At 40.9% G+C, this 20,466-nt stretch overlaps 1 protein-coding gene across 3 annotated transcripts in view; it reads left to right on the forward strand.

Annotated features, from left to right (window-relative positions):
- ANAPC1 (anaphase promoting complex subunit 1) overlaps nucleotides 1-20,466 on the forward strand; it is a 96,978-nt gene that overhangs the window by 18,809 nt on the left and 57,703 nt on the right. For all 3 annotated transcript variants that reach the window (XM_037056731.1, XM_037056733.1, XM_037056732.1), the window contains exons 14-19: nucleotides 7,983-8,117; nucleotides 10,340-10,480; nucleotides 11,032-11,092; nucleotides 13,852-14,039; nucleotides 18,350-18,424; nucleotides 19,187-19,455. In XM_037056731.1, the coding sequence (XP_036912626.1) occupies nucleotides 7,983-8,117; nucleotides 10,340-10,480; nucleotides 11,032-11,092; nucleotides 13,852-14,039; nucleotides 18,350-18,424; nucleotides 19,187-19,455 (869 nt within the window). The remainder of the gene's footprint in view (nucleotides 1-7,982; nucleotides 8,118-10,339; nucleotides 10,481-11,031; nucleotides 11,093-13,851; nucleotides 14,040-18,349; nucleotides 18,425-19,186; nucleotides 19,456-20,466) is intronic.

Here is a 20,466-nt window from a genome sequence, read left to right on the forward strand (position 1 = left end):
TCAGTTATGAAATTTACAGATGAATGATGTAAATTTGACAAATTTAAATACATATACACAGTTTGAAGAATAATGGCATGAACCTTTGTATAGGCTTGACCCAAATTAGGAAGTAGGTTGCTGCCTGTGTGGTTCCGATCTCCTGGGGGCTCTCTCCTGATTGTTTTGTCATTCCCCCACCCCCCCCAGATGGACACTGTTCTGAGTTTTGCAATAAATCAGTCCTGTTTTTTATTACTTCTGGTCTTACAATTACATATGTATCAGTAAAGTGTGAAATAATTTTCCTTATTTTGAATTTTTATATAAAGTAAACTGTACCATATACTCTTCTCTGAGTTATTTTGTTCAACATTGTGCCATCTTTAGATTTATCTGTGTTGATGAGTAACTGTTTTTTCCTCATTTACTGTTATATGGTATCTTAATGTATAATGATACCAAAGCCTATGCTATTTCATCAGTTATTAAGGTTCTTTGCATTGTCTCTGCTATTCTAGTAAGCTACACTTTGTAAAACATCCTTATGTGTGTCCCCTAGTCTTTATAGTATATGCATATTCACCTTACCCAGGTGGTGCCAAATTGTTTTCCAAAGTGTAGGTTGTACCAGTTTACATCTCTCCCCACTCCTGGCCTCCACCAGTGTATGAGACTTATGAATACTTTTTACATTCCTGCTGATCCACTGTACTATTCGTTCTTGTTCCCCCTCAAGCCCCCACCTTCACCTGCCCCCAGATTGGTGCCTCATTTAACAGCCTGGTGAGAACAGAAGTCTAGACACCACACTTGGCTTTGCTGACACTGCTGAGAGGTGGGACCCAGACTTCTCCATGATGTTTGGAGTAGGTTGGTTATTGTCCCAAAGCTTTTTTGTTAGGCTGTCTGTTTTCTGATTCTTTGCTCAGGGAGAGAAGGATTTCTTGGGCCTTTTTTTTTTTTTTTTGGTTGCTCCCATAATGAGATTGTGCCTGAACTTTTGTGCTACCCAGAGGCCAATCTGAGACATGAATGGTATTGCAGAGCAGCGTTCAGTTCTCAGATCTTTTACTGTGTCCTTGTTGGTCAGTTTCACACATGGGTCACTCAGGCCTGCCCAGGATTTCATACACATACTTAGAAAATCCTTTTCTCTATTCTTCTGCCTGATTACTGCAGGGTGGGGGTGGAGTACAGTGCAGGAGGGAAGGGGAGAGGTACATTGCCTTATTGCAGAACGGGGATGACAGCCAGTACTCTTGCCGGCTACACAGTGTCTGCAGTGTGGGGAGGTGAAGGGGCTGCCTCGAGGCACTGCAAGCAGGGCCCTCTCCACAGTCTGCAACAGCAGTCAGTGCCTAATGAGGAGAGGAGATGCCATCTAAGTTACTATACAGCAAGCTGGTAAGGTGGGCCTGGCGCACAGTTTCTGTGATGAGGGAGGATGAAACTTAATCTTCACAGGTGAAATGTAGTCTCCAGACCACAGCTCCTGCATAGGAAGGAGGCTATTGAGTGCCATAGCATTTTCATAATGCTTGCCTGGAATGGGGCAGGTATGGTGAAAACGTTTTTGTCCTGCTTGCCCACCCTTTTTCCAACATTTTGGCTTAGAGGGAGTAGGGTTTTCGTGGGGCCCCTTTTGGTCTACACCTGTAGCGTTTCTAGGTTGAAGGCTCCTTAAGAGCCCAAAGCGCGGCTATGTGCGGAATTTAAGAAAAGTGGAAACTTGCGGATTTCATCCCAGGTTATTCCTGCTCTGCAGGTCCCTAAGCCAGTCAGTTGTCCCTCCTCACCTTTCAGAGCTTTCTGTTGCATTCTAAATTTCATGCAGAGTTTAGTAATTAGTGGGAGGAGTAGTATGAAATGTGCTTACTCCATATTTTCATTAGATGGAGGTCTCTCATAGCTTTTTTAAAGCATTGTATGTGTACAGGGTGGGACAAAAGTAAGTTTACAGTTGTTTGTATGGAAAATAGTACAAGAATTAATAAACAATAATACAAGAATAAACTGTGTTTTGTATACTCAAAACTGTTTTTTTGTCTGACCCTGTATGCATAAGTTTTCATTCTCATTTTGTTTTTTAATCCTATGGGTTTTAATTGGGCAACTGATGTAATTTTATTAAGTTTTTGGGAAGTATATTGACATAAGTATGTATATTAAATTTCTTTTTAGTTTTGATCATTTCCTTTTAGTTTTATCAAGGGTTTTCAGCTTGTATGGATGTGAATTTTTGTTGTGGTATCCCAAGAACCCTATTGATAGCTAAAATAAGGGATGGTTAGCATGGATTGTCAACTCATCCTTTTAAGGTCAATGAGGAATTTACTTGATGGAAGTTTTTTTTGAGGAAGAAGTATTTGAGAGTTTGTGATGGGGAACAGAGAGTAAGCTAGAGAGCACAACTTGCATTAGGTTGGATTCAGTTTCTTTCTTTTTTTTAAATATATTTTATTGATTATACCATTACAGTTGTTCTATTCCCCCCCTTCATTCCCCTCCACCCGCACACTCCCTCCCCCACCATTCTCCCCCCCCTTAGTTTATAACCATGTGTCTCAAGTTCTTTGGATTCTATATTTCCCCCACTATTCTCGCCCTCCCCCCTATCTATTTTCTACCTACCATCTATGCTATTTTCTGTGCCTTCTCCCCCCTTCTCCCCCTCCCACCCCCCCTGTTACTAACCCTCCATGTGTTCTTCATTTCTATGGTTCCACTCCTGGTCTAGCTGTCCTCTTGGTTTGCTTTTGTTTTAGGTGTGGTTGTTAATAACTGTGAGTTTGCTGTCCTTTCACTGTTCATATTTTTCATCTTCTTTTTCTTATATAAGTTCCTTTAGCATTTCATATAATAAGGGCTTGGTGATGATGAACTCCTTGAACATGACCTTATCTGAGAAGCACTTTATCTGTCCTTCCATTCTAAATGAAAGTTTTGCTGGATAAAGCAATCTTGGCTGTAGGTCTTTGGATTTCATGACTTGGAATACTTCTTTCCAGCCCCTTCTTGCCTGTAGGGTCTCTTTTGAGAAATCAGCTGACAGTCTGATGGGTACTCCTTTGTAGGTGACTGTCCCCTTATCTCTTGCTGCTTCTAGGATTCTCTCCTTCATTTTAATCTTGGCTAATGTAATTATGATGTGCCTTGGTGTGTTCCTTCTTGGGTCCAACTTCTTTGGGACTCTCTGAGCTTCCTGGATTTCCTGGAAGTCTATTTCCTTTGCCAGACTGGGGAAGTTCTCCTTTATTATTTGTTCAAATAAGTTTTCCACTCGTGGCTGTTTCTTTCCCCCTTCTGGTACCCCTATAATCCGGATGTTGGAACGTTTAAAGATGTCCTGGAGGTTCCTAAGCCTCTCCTCATTTTTTTGAATTCTCATTTCTTCATTCCTTTCTGGTGGGATGTTTTGTTCTTCCTTCTGGTCCATTCCATTGATTTGAGTCCCCGTTTCCTTTCCATCACTATTGGTTTCCTGTGCATCTCCCTTCATTTCAATTAGTTTAGCCTTCATATGTTCCTCTAATTTGTGACTATAATCTACCAGTTCTGTGAGCATCCTGATAAATAGTGTCTTGAATTGTGCTTCTGAGAGGCTGGCAATTTCTCGGTCGCTTAGAGTTATTTGCTCTTGGACTTTGAGTTCTTCTTGCACCATCTTTCGGGTTGTTCGTGCCTGTTCCATAGCAGGATCAGAGCCCTAAAGTGTTCACTAGAACAGGGCAACTAGGTCGCTGGGTTGTGACGTTGTATGTGGGGGCGGGGTCAAAGAGGGACAATGGCTCTCACTGCTATGGGAGGGCAACTAAGTTGCTGGGTTGTGACGCTGTATGTGGGGGCGGGGTCAAAGAGGGACTATGGCGTCCTGTCCGCTGCCTGCCGCCATGGCCCTCACCGGTGCCGCAGTTGCTGCTGTCACCGGGCCCACGCGTTTCGTCCCACTGCACGCAAGTGTGCCACCGCCGTCAGCCCTTGCCCCCTGAGGCCTGCGTGGTCTGTCTCACTGTGCGCGAATATGCGCCCGAGGTCTGCCCCTCACCCCAACTGGTTTCCGTCTGCCTGCGCGCCTGGGTCGGGGGACCTGTCCTGCCCAACCCTGCTCGCTGCTGGCTCCGCCCCTCTTACCGTCCCCTTTGAACGGTTAGATGTAGTCGGACTTCCGTATAATTCAATTTTCTGTCCTTTGGTTGTGTCTTTGTTTCTCCAAACCTTTGTTGTATTCAAACTTGGTTGTGGGAGAAGGCACAGTGTTTCCACCTATGCCTCCATCTTGGCGGAAGTCCCTGGATTCAGTTTCTTAAGCAGCACTTACGTGCATTTTTTTTCAGCCTTAGACAAATAATTGGTGTTCTGACTCTCTTTCTGGAGATTTAGTTAACAAATTTGCTACTTAGAGTCTCTGATAGCTTAGTACCCCTGCTGTCTTTATCACCAGTGAGATAATAAAAAATACATTGTATATGGAATTTTGTATAACATTGATGTGGACTCCAGCACATGGGATCCACCACATTGTGGATGGGGGAGAGACATTCACATGGACTACCGAGTCCTGTGGAGGAAAAGGGACAGCATGGCTTTTTCTCTCAAGGGGAACGAAAAGCCATGGCCCTTGCTGTAACTGGCCTTTATTGGGTTTCTCGGCACATTACATGATGGTCCTCATTTTCTATGCACAGGTTGCTTTAGGTGGTTACCTTTTGCAGAAAACAAAGGAGCCAATGCTGCTAATCACATCACAGAAGAGGGGTATTTGCAAATGAAAAGGGCAAAGGTGGTTGAACCAGTTATTCCTTGGAAGTTTTAGCATGGTTTTAGGAAGTTACTTTGCAGTAAATATTTGCCACAAATTTGGGTGAGGGAGTTTTTAGCAAAAAGCAAGACTCAAAGTGGCCTAGGCACATTGCAGGCCTGATTCCCCACAGAAGAACCTATCTGTGGGCGTGGGTCCTGTGCATCTCTGAGTGGGAGCTGGGCCCGGGCCACACAGAATGGTCTTCTACATAACATCTTGACTATGTTAACATTTCCCCCTTTCCTACCAAGAAAAAACAGCCAAATCTCAGTAATGAAGAGGGGTCAGCCCAAGAGAAATTATACCAAGATACTTGTAGTTAAGTGGAGGAGTTTATTTTCTAATTTAATTTAAATTATATTCTATTGTTTGTGCTATTACAGTTGTCCCAGTTTTTCCCCTTTTGTCCCCCTCCACCTGGATCCTCCCACTCCCTTAGGTAATCCCCACACCATTGTCCATGTTCATGGGTCATCCATATATATTTTCTGGTTACTGTATTTCCTATACTATACTTTACATGTCCATAACTATTCAGCAACTACTAATTTGTACTTCTTAATCCCTTCACCTTTTTTACCCATGCCTCAGATCCCTTTCTGTTTGGAAACCATCAATATTCACTGTATGTGTGACTATGTTTCTGTTGTGTTTGTTCATTTATTTTGTTTTTTTTTTGTTTTTAGATTCAGTTGTTGATACGTATTTATTGCCATTTCATTGTTCATATTTTTGATCTTTAACATTTTATATATAATACTGGTTTGGTGATGATGAACTCCTTTAGACTTCTCTCATCTGGGAAGTTCTTTATCTGTTCTTTGATTCTAAATGATAGCTTTACTGGGTAGATTAATATTGGTTGTAGGTCCTCGCTTTTCATGATTTTGAATATTTATTGCTAGTCCCTTCTAGTCTGCAGTTTCTTTTGAGAAATCAGCTGATAGTCTTATGGGAGCTCCCTTGTAGGTAACTAACTGCTTTTTTTCTGGCTACTTTTGAGTTTATCTATTTGCCTTTTAACCATTTGCATTTTAATTGCGATGTGTCTTGGGTGGGAGTCTCTTTGGGTTCATCTTGTTTGAGACCCTATATTTTCTGGACGTGCGTATCTTATTTCCTTCACTAAATTAGGGAAGTTTTCTGTTACTATTTTTTCAAATAGGTTTTCAGTTTCTCGCTTGCTCTCTTCTCCTTTTGGCACCTTCATGTTACGATTATTCATACATTTGAAGTTGCCCCAGAGGCTCCTCACACTATCCACTTTTATGGATTCCTTTTTCTTTTTGCTGTTCTTACTGGGTGTTTTTTGCTTTCTTATATTCCAAATTGCTGATTTGCTTCTCAGCTTTTTCCACTGTACTATTGATTTCTTGTAAATTGTTCTTCATTTCAGTTAAAGTATCCTTCATTTCTGACTACTTCTTTTTTATGGTTTCTATGTCCTTTTTTATGCTGTTAAAGTTTTCTCTGAGTTTGTGTGCTCTTCCCCTAAGTTCATTGAGTATCTTTATAATCAGTATTTTGAACTCTGCATTTAGTAGATTTTTGTTTCTATTTTGCTTAGTTCTTTTGTGGAGTTTTGTTCTGCTCTTTAATTTGGGGCCTGTTTCTTTGTGCCCTCATTGTGACAGCCTCCCTGCGTTTGTTTCTATGTATTAGGTAGAGCTGCTACGACTCCCTGTCTTGGTAGTGTGGCCTAATGTAGTAAGTGTCTTGTAGGATCCAGTGGCACAGCCTCCCCTATCACCTAAGTTGGGTACTCAAGGTGCACCTACCATGTGGGCTATGTACAGACAGCCTCGTTTTGTAGTTGAGCCTTGATTGCTGTTGGCAGGTCAATGGGAGGGATTTACTCAGGCCAGTCAGCTGCAAGGACTGGCTGTGACCCTGACCACCATGGAGGATCAGCTGTGCAGAGGCCCATTCCACAGACCAGGGCTCTGATGCCCGCCAAGTCTACCCCTTGAGTGTGTTGCTTGTGCAGGTGATGGGTAGTGGTACTCTGACATTGTCTGTAGTTGTCTACTAGGTGCACAGGCTCTAGGGCTTCCCAGGAGGTGCAAGCCAAGGTCAGCCACTGCATTTGTTCTGTTCCTGGCCACCTAGCATGAGCTACAGAGTGACATAGCTGCTACTTGTATTGGGCTTGGAGGTACCCAAGCGAGGCCAAGCTGTGAACCTAGGCCAGTTGCTGCTAGTGCCAGGCCTGGGGCCACTTATCAAGAGGTTCAGGGCTTGCTAAGGCCAGATGCTGCTTGTCTGAGAGAATTTAGGAAAATCTCAAGCATGAGCCAAGACAAGCCATTTGTATGCAAAGCCACTGGAAACAGCTTGGATGGTCCTGAGCTTGAGTGGGGTGAAGCCTCAAGGAGTCACCAGGGTGGGGCAGACAGTGCAAGCCAGGTTGATGGAATCTCAGATATGGTGCCTGCTTGCACTGTGGGTGAGGGCTCATAAAAGGAACAATGGCCTCTGCCAGTATTTCTGTCTGGGAGAAAACTGCCCCCTCCCAGCTCTTGCCCCAATGCCAGACACTTCAGTTCCTCCCTGTATGCCTCTGGTGCCTTTCAAGCAGCTGCCCTGTGCTATAGCTCAGAGGCAGGGAGTTAGAATAAGGCTGTATGCAGGCCCTTTAAGGGAAACTGCCTGGGACTCAAGCAGTTTCTGTGTTCCACAGCCTCAAATCCCTACTGGTTTTTATAGCCAGAAGTTATGGGGACTTATCTTCGTGGCACTGGAATCTTGGGCTTGGGGGGCCTATTGTAGAGATGGGACTGTTGGATCCTGAGATATACCTCCTTATTTGGACCCCCCACATGTGGTGGTGGGACTGGCCTGTTCTATGAGTTCACCCCTCCTACCATTCTCAATGTGGTTTCTTCTTTAATTCCATGGTTGTCAGACTTCCATTTCAGCTCAATCTTTTGTGGTTCTGAATAATGGTTGTTTGGTAGTTTAGTTGTAATTTTGATGTGTGAATAGGTGAGCCGTGTTTACCTATGCCACCACCTTGACCAGGAGTCAGATGGAGGAATTTGGTACATTACTGAAACTTTAATTCATTTTATAAAGTGTGTTGGGTGAGCATAAAGTGTGAAATATCAAAAGAAATGTATGCTTACATTCCATAACATTTTATTTAACAATATGATACTTTAAAGCCAATATTTTTTTCATATCTTTTTATTGCTTAAAGGTGGGAAAGGTGTTCATTCCTGGACTGCCAGCTCCTTCCCTGACAATGTCCAATCCGATGCCTCGGCCCAGCACTCCACTCGACAACATTAGCAGTCCCATGCCTCTGAATAAACTACTCGGATCCTTGGATGAGGTGAGAAAAGAATTAGGTGTTGTCAGAAATTATTAGTGGTTTAAAGAAGTTTGGTCAAATGTTCATTCCATGATGATCTTTTTTTCTGTTTTAAAAATGACATAATTGGAAGTTTAGCTCATACTTGTAGAATATAAATGTCTTGAAGCACAAATGATTTACTAAACATGCAGACTTCTGGTGTGATGTGTAAGGTACTGTGGAAGGTGCTACAGAGATGAGACTGAGGTTCTTTTCCATATAGGAATCTCAGCATTTACTTGAGTGGAACAGATGTAGTGTCTGCATATGAAATTGTGTTTAAGCTAGATTATTAAGACCTATAAATGATGAATAAATTGTCCCAGGGGAAATTCACTGATAGGAAGATATATTCTGATAGATCTAAGTGGGAGAACCACATCTTGGAGAAGCCTGCCTGACTGGGTTGGACTGTGATACGTGGGATATCTGTAGGTGGGAAGGAGCGTTTGGGGCAAAAAGGATTCACAGGAGCCTGGGTGTGGGGGCAGGAGAGTGCCAGAACCCTTGTGCGCATGTTCGCATCTTCATCTCTTAGTGTGCAAGTTAAGACAACTTGTCTGGGGGGCAAAATGAATGAATGCTTATGAAAGTACAAGAAGTCTATCGGGTGAGGCAGGCAGGGGTGGAATCATGATGACGCGTTTTTGAGTGTTTCCTGTGTGTTAAGCACTGCTCTGAGTGTTTTGTATGTATTAACTTATTTAATTTCTTAGAATAGCTTCATTGGGAGTATACTGATCCCTGTTTTATAAATGGGTGCATAGAGGCACAAAGCTTCCTTGTCTGGAGTCCTATAGCTAATACGTGGTTGAGCTGGGATTTTCACTCTCACTACTATGCTCTTAGAAGAGGAATGCAAAGGTGGTTTTTATTCTGAATGTAATCACCAGAGCATTGCTGGTGTCTGAGTGTGGAGTTATGAATGTTAGGTTGTGTGTTTTAGATGATAAGTTTATCTTGGGATTGATAAAAGGCCAGTTAGATTACAAGTGATGGTGTCAGTGTTCATTGAAGAGATGCAAAGAGAGAGCCTGAGTTAGGGCAGTACTTTCGAAAGGAGGGGAGTGATATGAGAAGCCTAAAGAGGTGGAAGTGACCGTGTTTGTTAGCTGCTGGGGCTTGTGCTGTGCTGGGGTGACGTACTGGGGAGCGAGGCTCAGTCCTCTGAGCAACCTGGGTCAATACCCATGTGTATCAAGTTAAGGACTCTGGAGAAAGTCTGTATTTGAGAGACATCTGAGTGCAGATGTTTAGGGGCAGTTCAAAGTGAAGGTTGGTGGTAGCACTTGTGCTGGGTAATGTTGGGCCCTAAGTATTATTTTTTAAACACATACAATATTGAGCTTTTTCCTTTAAGCTAGACGTTTGCAAAACTCTTGGAAAGGGAGCTGTAGAAATACCTTTTTTGTGTGTGATTTGAAAGAATTTCTTTTATGACATAACATGGTTCCTAGCTTTCTTGGCATTCAGTAAACATGGGAATGGTTAGTGTCTTTGTGGTAGCTGTCAGATCGTAGCCTAGCCTAACCCGTTGGCTGGTGGCTTCCCCACTACTCTGGGGGATTGTGCAGCTAGACTTGGATCTAAGATGAGTGGAGCTTCATTTTGGGGTAGCTGTTGGGGTGGAAACTGGAATATAATAAATACATCTTATGCTGGATTGGCTCTTATTGTTGACAAGATAGTTACTTAGAAATTTCTTGTAAATTGAATTACAGGAATCCATAAGGTTGGTCGGGACTAGATTTAAAGTAGGAAGCATCTGCATGTAATTAATTAAGATCATTTAAAATTTTTGTTTGCACATCTACAGTTGAGGAAAAAAACGTGTTGTCCTCAATTTTTAGAATAGACGTTTGCCTGTAGGGGAAGCATCACTAAGTAGCTGTCTCAGTTCTTTGCTTTCTCTTTGCTCCATCTTCTCTCTGGCATCTTGGACGCTCTAGTCATATCTGCCTTGCCTTTCTTACCTTACGTCTATAGCCCTGTGAGGTTGCCAGCAGTGTTGCTGTCTTCTCTTGCTGTAGCCCTCCCTAACTTGCATACTCAGTCTGGCATAACCTCCATCATTGCACCTTCAGCAGAATGATTGTAAGTCATTATGTACAGTTGTTAGACTATATGCAAAAGGAATGAAGTTTTGCTCTCCTTCACTTCTCAAAAAATACTTCACGTGTTGTATTTTTTACTTCTTATAGGTTGTTCTGTTGTCTCCAGTTCCAGAGCTAAGGGATTCTTCAAAGCTTCATGATTCTCTCTATAATGAGGATTGTACTTTCCAACAGCTTGGAACTTACATTCATTCTATAAGAGACCCTGTCCGTAACAGAGTGACTCTAGTAAGTACATTTAAGAAGTGGCCTTCTAAGAGATACGGCTGTCATTTCGAACTCATCAGAATGCAGAATTTTGTCCGAAAAATGAAAACAGACATTTCTCATGACATTTAAGATTATTTGTAATGTGTTATTTCTTCTCACTATTTTACTTTAAAGTAATCTGCTTAACTTTTAAGAAGTTTTTATATTATTAAAAATTTATTTAAAATAGCCTGTTCAGTAAGTTGAATTTCGTGTTGATTTTTATCTTTTGTTCAACAGTTTTCCTTTTATTGGTGATGATGACTTTTAGTGTGTATATGAAAATTATACACTTTGTTAGAAACAAGAATTTTTGTAAATGTTTTGCAAATATGCACATTTACAGTTTCTGAAACTAGGAAGTATTTATTCCTGTTTGAAAAATACTGTTTTTTTTTCATTTATTTTATTGAATATTGCTTTGACAGGCAAAAAAATATTATAAAACATCAGCTATTTTTGAGACATTCAGAAATTTAGCAGCACAGATTCTGTTGATTTGCTCTTGTTTGTTTCCATTCTTTTCCTAGGAACTGAGTAATGGCTCCATGGTTAGGATCAGTCTTCCCGAAATTGCCACGTCTGAATTAGGTATGTTGGAGGAGCAAAGCTGAATTCCATGTATTCTTAGTTTGATTTGTAAGATTTGAAGTCATTGCTGACTTGTGGAGGTAGTTGGGGCTTTAAAATTTTTGCTGTTTTTTGAAGCCAGGAGATGGCTTTTTTTTCTTTGTAGAAAAGCTGTGAAGAGCCAGGAGCATGTGCTGTCCCTTCCCTGGGCACTGTGAGCCTAGCTGTGACTTGCAGGTTGTGCTGGTTTTGTTTCTCTGGCTTTCCTTACGTGGAAGGTGCCATGCAGGCACGTGACAGCCTAGGAACATGCCTCCTGCAAGAAACTCTGGGAAACAGGGAAGCCCAAGCAATTAAAGTAGTTGTTAGAATACTTGATGGTTTTAATCCTAAATCTCTCAACTGTTAGAACAACAGAGACGTGAACATAATTGCCTCACACAGGTGAATACTTGAGCCCCTCCCCGCTTACAACATAACAGGTGCATCGATGCAAAGAAATATGGCCCAAATGAAAGAACAGAGCAAAACTCCAGAAAGAGAGCTAAGTAATGAGAAGATAGCTAACCTATCTAATAGAAAGTTCAAATCACTGGTAAGCAGGATGCTCACAGAACTGATTGAGCTCGGTCACAAAATGAAGGTTACCCAAAATGAAATAAAGCACAATATACAGGGAACCTGCAGTGATGGGAAGGAAACTGGGACTCAAGCCAACAATTTGGAACAAAAGGAAGAAATAAACATCCAATGAGAACAGAATGAAGAAACAAGAAATCAAAAAAACGAGGAGAGGTTTAGGAAACTCTGGGACAACTTTAAATGCTCTAACATCCGAATCATAGGGCTACCAAAAGGAGAAAAACAAGAGCAAGAAGTTGAGAACTTATTCGAACAAATAATGAAGGAAAATTTCCCTAATCTGGCGAAGGAAGTAGACTTCCAGGAAGCCCAGAGAATCACAAAGAAATTGGACCACAAGAGGAACACACCAAGGCACATCATAATTAAGTTACCCAAGATTGAAGATAAAGAGGGAATTTTAAAAGCAGCAAGAGAAAAGGAGACAGTTACCTACAAAGGAGTGCCCATAAGGCTATCAGCTGATTACTCAAAAGAAACTTTACAGGCAAGAAGGGGCTGGAATGAAGTATTTGAAGTCATGAAAGGCAAGAACCTCCATGCAAGATTACTCTATCTAGCAAAGCTATCATTTAGAAAAGAAGGGCAGATAAAGTGCTTCCTAGATAAGGTCAAGTTAAAGAACCAAACCATTATTATAAGGAAAATTAAAGGGGCTTATCTAAGAAATAGAAGATCAAAAATTATGAACAGTAAAATGACAGTAAACTCACAACTATCGACAACTGAACCTAAAAAAAAAAGAAAACAAAAACTAAGCAAACAACTAGAACAGGAGCAGACCAGAGAAATGGATATCACATGGAGGGTTTTCAGTGCGGGGTGGGAGGCGGGTGAGGGGAAGAGTGGGAGAGAAAGGTACAGGGAATAGGAAGCATAATTGGTAGGCATAAAATAGACAGGGAGAGGTTAAGAATGATATAGGAAACACAACTCAAAGAACTTATAAGTACAGCCCATGGACATTAGCTAAGGGAGGGGGGATGCTGCAGGGTTGAGGGGTGCAGTGCGGAGTGGGGAGAAAAGGGAGAAAAATATTGGGAAAACTGTAATAGCATAATCCATAAAAAATACTTAAGATATATAGAAACTCATAGCAGGTTAAAAAAAATTAAAACCAAAATGAAATCCTATTTCCTGACAGTCAAATAGAAGTAACATAGTTCATGCACATAAGTTTTTGTACTTTTTTAATAAAGTGCTCCTCAGCTCCTTAGGCAGTATTTGGTTTACACTTATTTTGGATTCAGCCATGATGCATTTGGTTATTTGGTTTTTTAATATTTATTCCATTTGACTTCAGTATATATACACACATAGCAAATTGATGAGAAAAGGAAATACAGCTGAGGATGGTCCAGGTGACTGTGACAGTGACAGTGTGCAGGGGAGAAGAATCTTAAAAGAGAGTGTAGGAGAACACAAACACTTCGCTGTTTGGGGCCAGTGACTACGAGAGCAAACCCAGGCTCTTCACAGCGGCAGTGCTCATCGCCTGGAGGTGTCACTGAGTGACACCATAACCCTGCAACTGACATTCACACTAATGACACTGAGTCACTAAGAGAAGCATGGGATGAAAGGGTCTGTTTAAACCAGCATGGGAAATATTTTAGACACTGAATGCTGTCAGGTGTTTGAATGCATTCAGTGTTTTAAAGCTCTGGTAACAAGAATGTTCACTTAGGGAGAATGTCTCTTGTACTGAAGTGTTAAGGTAGTATTTCATATGAATTTATCTGTGTGGAAACTGTTGGCAGAACGACTTTTAATTTATTGTCCAATCTAGGAATGTTTGAGACTGAAATGGGTAGCTGTTAATAATTGCTGGGCATTGGATGTCAGTCACTTCTGTCTCAGGTTAAGTGGGCTGTTTGGTTACCTTTTTTCTTACCTGAAATTAATGATTGAAAAGCTGCCCTGAGACCTCTTGCAAATCCTGTGGACTTCTGTAGTTGATCTAGGTTTCCAGTGATGGCCCAGGATACTACGGCATTTTATTAGCTCTTTTATGACAGTTCTCTCTTTACAGTAGTTGGCCTTTATATAGTAGTAATAATTTAAAAACTTTCATATTAAAAGGGGAAAATAAATGCATGCATAGAAAGCATACTAAAATTAATCTTTGCTTTTAACAGTACAAACATGTTTGCAAGCAATTAAGTTTATCCTGCCAAAAGAAATAGCTGTTCAGGTGCTTGTCAAGTGGTACAGTGTCCACAGTGCTCCAGGTGGACCAAGCTATCATTCAGAGTGGAATTTATTTGTGACTTGTCTCATGAACTTGATGGGTTATAACACAGACCGCTTAGCATGGACAAGAAATGTAAGTACATCTGGTTGGTTTTTTTTTTCTGAGTTATTTTGGTATCAACGTAATGTTTGCATAAATAGTAATACAGCTTTCAGAGTATATAGCAGATCAGTTTTCTAGAAATAAACATACTTTATTCAATAAAATGGAATAATACCAAAGTGTATTATATCTATATTGTAAATTGAATGTTGTTTCATATTTTATACTATTTTACTAGTAATTATAATCACTGCACTTTTATAATGTGACAAAGCATGTTTTGCTATTATCATTTCATCTTTTTAAAATGACTGCAATTTATGCTAGGATTAGTAGTGATAGTCTTGGTTTCGCTGATGAAGAAACTGAGTTACAAAGAGCTCACAGAATAGAGATTTGCTCAAAACGCAGCCTACATTGTGTCTGCTGACTTGTGGCTCAGTGTTTCTTTCTGAAGCCCAGAGTCTTCACACACAGATTGCTTGGTCTGTGGGAAGGAATGTTTGATTTGCAGGGGACTGAAACTGCTTAAGCCTGAGTATCTGTAGAAAGCTGTGTCCTGCGTCTCCTGCCCCAGAAACGCCCTTTGAAGGCCCTTCACAGCTATTTACAGAGTCAGGAAGGGAGAGCCTTCACTTTGATTCCCTCTGGGTTCCCGAGGTCACTCCCAGGACAGCCTTGCCTGGGTGACTGCAGAAAACAGGTGACTCAGCTGTTTCTGTCTGTACATTTAAATCATTTTAGATCTGTACTGGCAAATTCACTCCCCTCTTTTTTTAAATCCTCACTTGAGGATATGTTTTTTGTTGATTTTGGAGAGAGAGAGAAACAGAGAAAGAAATATCAATGTGAAAGAGAGTCATTGATCAGTTGCCTCCTGTACTGCAACTTAGGTATGTGCCGTGACTGGGAATCAAACCTACAGCCTTTTAGTGCATAGGACGATGCTTCAACCCGCTTAGCCTCTGGCCAGGGCCTGGCAAATCCATTTTAAATATCATTTATTTTTCTTCATTATGAAAGGGTACGTGCTTATTGAGGAAAATTTTCAAAATGGAAGAATTCAGAGGAGGAAATAGTATTGTACAGAGATGACCAGCCTAAACGTTTTTGGTATTTCATTTTAGAACATAATATCAGTGAAAACTTCCTGTAATTTAAAAAATTCTTCAGATAGAACCTCTAGTTTCATTATCCTCATAGAAGGATACCATGTGGTGTCACCATATGTAACCAACAAGTAGTCCTCGAACATTGTTGAATACATTTTTTTTTTCTTAGGGATAATTTGCAAACATTCTTTTACACACAGATTTATATATAGGTACATATATATGTACACTCACACATATACATATATGTATATATATAGTCCTTTCCAAAGATTTGAACCTTAAAAGAGGGATTACTAAGTCAAATGATGTTTAGAAGGGGTTTTCCACTTGACATTCTCACTAGCATCGTTTAAAAGTGCCCATTTACCACATTGATGATCGGTGGTGTGGTGAACCTTTGTCAGCTTCGTGAGAAATTTCATCTTATTTCTGTGTAAATAAATGGGAATGGTTTTTCCCAGTTCTCGTTGGTCATTTATAGTTTTTATTTTTTGACTTGCATAACATGTCCTTGCCTCTGTTTCTCTCTCTTCTTAGCCCAGCAGCCAAAGTAATCCTGTCGGATAAAGTCAGCTTATGTCACTCCTGCATGGAACCCTCTGTGCCTCCCATTCTGCTCTGAGTAGAGGCCGGAGGCCTTCCCCCAGATAAGATAAGCTTAGGTCTTTTTCACATGTCACCTTAGTGCAGACTGCCCCATCCATTCTGGGTAGAATTTTCATCTCCCCACACTTTATCCCCTTAACTTGTTTTATTTTTTTCTTAGCACTCATTAAATGTAATATGCTGTGTATTTTACTTATTTTGTTTGTATGTCTCTCCGTCTCTTACTGGCATGTCAATTCTATGTAGGCAGGGTTTTTTTCGTTTTGGTCATGATCTCTAGGACCTCCTGTGGGGCCTGGCTGGCTCAGACGCTCAGTGAACGTTTGTGGAATAAATGTCCTTTCCATGTGGATGAGTAGCTTTAAGAGTTTGTGTAAGTCGTAGCAAATGAGAGAATTGCCCTCTGCGATATTGTTGAAAAAAATCAAGTCCACTTCAGCTTTTTGTAGTTTTTGTGTCACTGTCCTTTGAACTTGCTGACGAGTACAGATTGTTGTGCCCTGTTCTCCAACAGAGAACCAGTGGGCCCTCGTGTTTCTCTGTTGTGGGAGGACTGAGCACCCGCTGTGATTTCTTTTGTAAAGAAGGACATGGCTCTGACTTGTTTATTGCGCAATAGTCTTAACGGAGGGAACAAGGGAGCTGGTGTTGAGCCCAGGTTATTCATTTTGTAAGAGGCCATAGTTCAACCCTTGCTGTGTTTCGTCCTTATAGTCAGCTCAGGAAGGAACAGTCTTTATTATCAAGTTGTGTTTTCATGTGCTTTGTCCAGCTTTAGCCTTTTTTTTTCTACTTACAGAATAGGGTGGATAGTAGGGAGTATAAAATTTCTGCCAATGACTAGTTATGTGATTTTTGGCATTTCTTTGCACTTTCCTTAATTCACTGATGTAGTAAATGAGAGCACTGGACCAGATGATGTTTCCCTCTGGTGTCCTCTAGGATGCTCATGTTTTTGTTAGATACAGAGCCCCTGCCATGGGCCAGGCCTGATGCCAGGCTTTCAGATACACATTGAGCAAAACAGATGTTCCTCTTATGGGATTGACTGTGTCGGGAGAAGGCAGGTAGATAAATATCTTACATACAGGTTATGACAGATTGAAGTCAAGGATGCACAGGAACACAGAACGGGGTTGGCTGACCTGTGAATTACTAAAATAGTGGAGGTAAAGCAGATTTGTATATGCCACAGAGAGGTGTATATATCAGACAGTTTCTGCTGTTCATTCCCATAATTTCAGGTCTTATGACTCTGGGAACAATAGCAGGGACATTTCTCTCTGTGGGACTTAGACACTGTGTGTGTGTTTGTGCACTAATGTACAGGGTGGGGGACATTTATTCTTGTATTATTATTTAATGAATTATGAACAACTGTAAACCTACTTTTGCTCCATCCTGTATTTTGGCTGAATTTTTAGGTAAGATAACTATGTCATCTGTTGCTTTGATTTTAGTCTTTTTTGTTTTTTGATAATACCGTATGTGAGTTGGGCTGTGTGTTATTTGACTGCTTCACAAGAAAGAATACCTTTTCTCTTGATCAGCTTTAAAAATTATTTCATTCAGTTTTGTATTTAAATGCTCAGCTTTTAAAATTACTTCTACCTACATTTAGTTTTTGTAGAGACCTCAACTTGTAGGGAATAGGAGTCATTGAAATATAAATATATGAAAGTTTTATGGAGCATAAGAGGTAGTCATTGCCATCTTTAGAGTTGTGGTTGATGAGGTGGCAGTGAGAAGTAGCAGAGGCGGCAGAGGTTGTGCCAGAGGGAATTGGAGTGAACTCTCAGAAAATGGCTTTTATGTAACTGCATTAGTTGGGGTAGGCTCTCTACCAAACCAGGAAGTCCTCAAGAGATATAATGGCTCACACACAATAAAACTGTGTGTCTTGCTCATATGACAGTACTTAGCAGGTCAACAGGCCACACAGTTATTAGGGACCCAGGCTGATGGAGCATGAGCCGTCTCCAACTTGTGGGTTGACTCCATCTAGTCAGGTTCAAGGTGCAAGTTCATGGGTTATGGTGCCCAGGAACTGGGCCTGGGCATGGCGGCATGCGCTTTCATCAGAGTCTCACTGTGTCGGGGCCACACCTAACTCTGAGGGTAGCAGGGATATGTAGCCTGGCTGTACGGCCAAGAGGAGGAGGAGAGCACAGATTTTGGAAAGGAACTCCCTGTCTCTGCTGTAGAATCGTTAGACTGTCCACGGTGGACAGACTCTAAATAAAATGTCTTCTTCATTCTGGCATGCGGCTGACATGAGTTGATTCTTTGAGATGTGGCATATTTGGTTATGGCTCGTGGTCCTTGTTCTTCTAAAGGAGTGAAGATACACATCATCACGGAAGTAGAGGAGGAAAGGGAACTCCCATTGAAGTGCCTATGAGCCCAGGCACTATGCTTCACGTACATGGTTTCACTTAATCTTCACAGTGATCCTAGAAGAAAGGTATTTATTTGTACTGTGTTTTGCCAGGCAAAAGAATGAGTTTTGATCACTCAGTTTCCATGGTTGGTGGAACTAATTTCTGCATCTTTTCAGTTGATCAGTCGATGGTGATAACTTTATATGATTTTGTCTTCTCTTTTGGGGTTATTTTCCAGTTTGACTTTGAAGGGTCACTTTCCCCAGTAATTGCACCCAAAAAAGCAAGGCCTTCTGAGACGGGATCTGATGATGTAAGTATTATTTCTTGCTGATATTAATTGACTTGTAGGTGCTTTTATAGGCCTCGCATTTCTGTGGTGTGCATGCTGATTTGTGTATATAAGCATACCTCGTTTTATTGCAATTCACTGACACTTTTTTCAGAATTGAAGTTTTGTGGCAACCCTTCGTCAAGCAAGTCTGTTGGCACAGCATGATTCTGCCAACAGTGTGTCTTTGTGTCACATTCTGATAAATCTTGCAGTATTTCAAACCTTTTCATTATTATCACATTTGTTATGGTCATCTGTGATCAGTGATGTTTGATGTTACAATTGTAATTATTTTGAGGCACCACAAATTTCACTCATGTAAGATGGGGAACTCAGTTGATAAATGTTGTGTTTTGTCCTGACTCCTCTGCTGACTGGCGCTTCCCCGTTCCTTGTGTCCCCCCCGCCCCCATGAGCCTCCCTTTTCCCTGAGATGCAACTAATAACCTTACATCGGCCCCCACGTGAGAGGAGGAGGCACATGTCTGCTCCTGGTGAAGATGCTATGAAGATTGTTGAAATGGCAACAAATGATTTAGAATATTGTGGAAATCACTTTAACTCTTCTTATTTTTCTGCGTTGTGATTTCTTTTCATATTCTTAGATCAATGTAATGTGAAAATGTAACTTGAATTGCTTTTTAAAAAAAATTCAGAATTCCTGGAACTTGAATTGCTTTTTTTTTAATGATGAAATTACAAGGAGGCATGATTTTAAAGTTAATATCCTTTTCTTCGCAGGATTGGGAATATTTACTGAATTCAGACTACCATCAGAAGGTTGAATCTCACCTTTTGAATAGATCTTTGTGTCTGAGTCCTTTGGCAGCTTCTCAGATGAAGGATGAAGACTTGTCACAGAATCTCAGTCTGGATTCTTCTGCACTCCTCTTCCCTCACATACCTGCAGTTTTTTTTGTGCTTCACCTTGTCTATGAGGAGCTTAAGTTGAATACTCTGATGGGGGAAGGAATTTGCTCTCTCGTTGACCTCCTCATTCAGTTGGCAAGGTAAATGCTGTCTGTAGAGAGGAAACTCCCAGTACTTAGGTGACTTGATCTTAGCTGTGAATGTTATAGAGGAAACTAGTAAACAGATTTCTGAAATTGGCCTTCTTAAATCCCAGAGCATTTTTTATAAACCGCAGAAGTATTTGAAGGTACTGGCTGTGTAAGGGCCTGTGGTTCATGCTAGGGTTGCTAGTTTTGCCCTGAGATCAGTGAGAAGTGACGAACGTGTGTTAAACAGTGGGGATGTCCTGCTGAGCATTTCATGTTGACGAGATGACTGGCCGCATATGGTGGAAGTCCTGTAACAACACCTGCTGTTCTGTGATACTCCCTAATTCAGATAGCGCTACACTTCACAGCATTGTAGTTTAGCTGCATGAATTGTCAGAAAACATAGGCATCTTGATCCCCATGTAGTGATGAGAATACCTGGTCGCATGTTCCAGGAACATGACTCTTGGCTAGCTGCTGGCTCTCGTCTGTGCTATGCTGTCACTGTCTTTGGTCATCTCTGTCCTCTGGGTTCCTAGTGGATCTACACTCAGATTGTTCTAATAATGCACTTTAACAGCCGTTAAGGAGTCTGTGTTTGGGACTGGATTCTAAACACATTTAGACATTATTTACTCCTTTGTGATTCTTAATGATAAAGAGAGTTAAATTGAATCAAAGTGTCAAGTCTGAGTTCAGATTATAGCATATTTTCTGATTTCCTTGATCTTGTTTGAGATACTGAAATTGTTTTCTGAGACATAAGAGTTTTAATTGATGGTCAGCTTCTCTCAGGAAAAATCTTACTATCATGAAAATTACAAAAGAATTTTGAAATGATTAGTCTTGAAATGATTTCAAGACTAATCATGGGCCTTCTGAAATAAACAACATTTATATAATGTTTTACATTTTTATAAGGAATTTCTCACATATTTAATCTTAAAACTTCACAGTGGGTAATCTGGCATTTCCCCATTTTCTACAAGAAAATAGTGAGGTTCTGGAGGTGGTTTACTG

Source organism: Sturnira hondurensis, unplaced genomic scaffold (assembly GCF_014824575.4).
Source record: "Sturnira hondurensis isolate 20B ecotype Veracruz unplaced genomic scaffold, ASM1482457v3 Scaffold0009178, whole genome shotgun sequence".
In the NCBI taxonomy this organism is placed as follows: Eukaryota; Metazoa; Chordata; class Mammalia; order Chiroptera; family Phyllostomidae; genus Sturnira; species Sturnira hondurensis.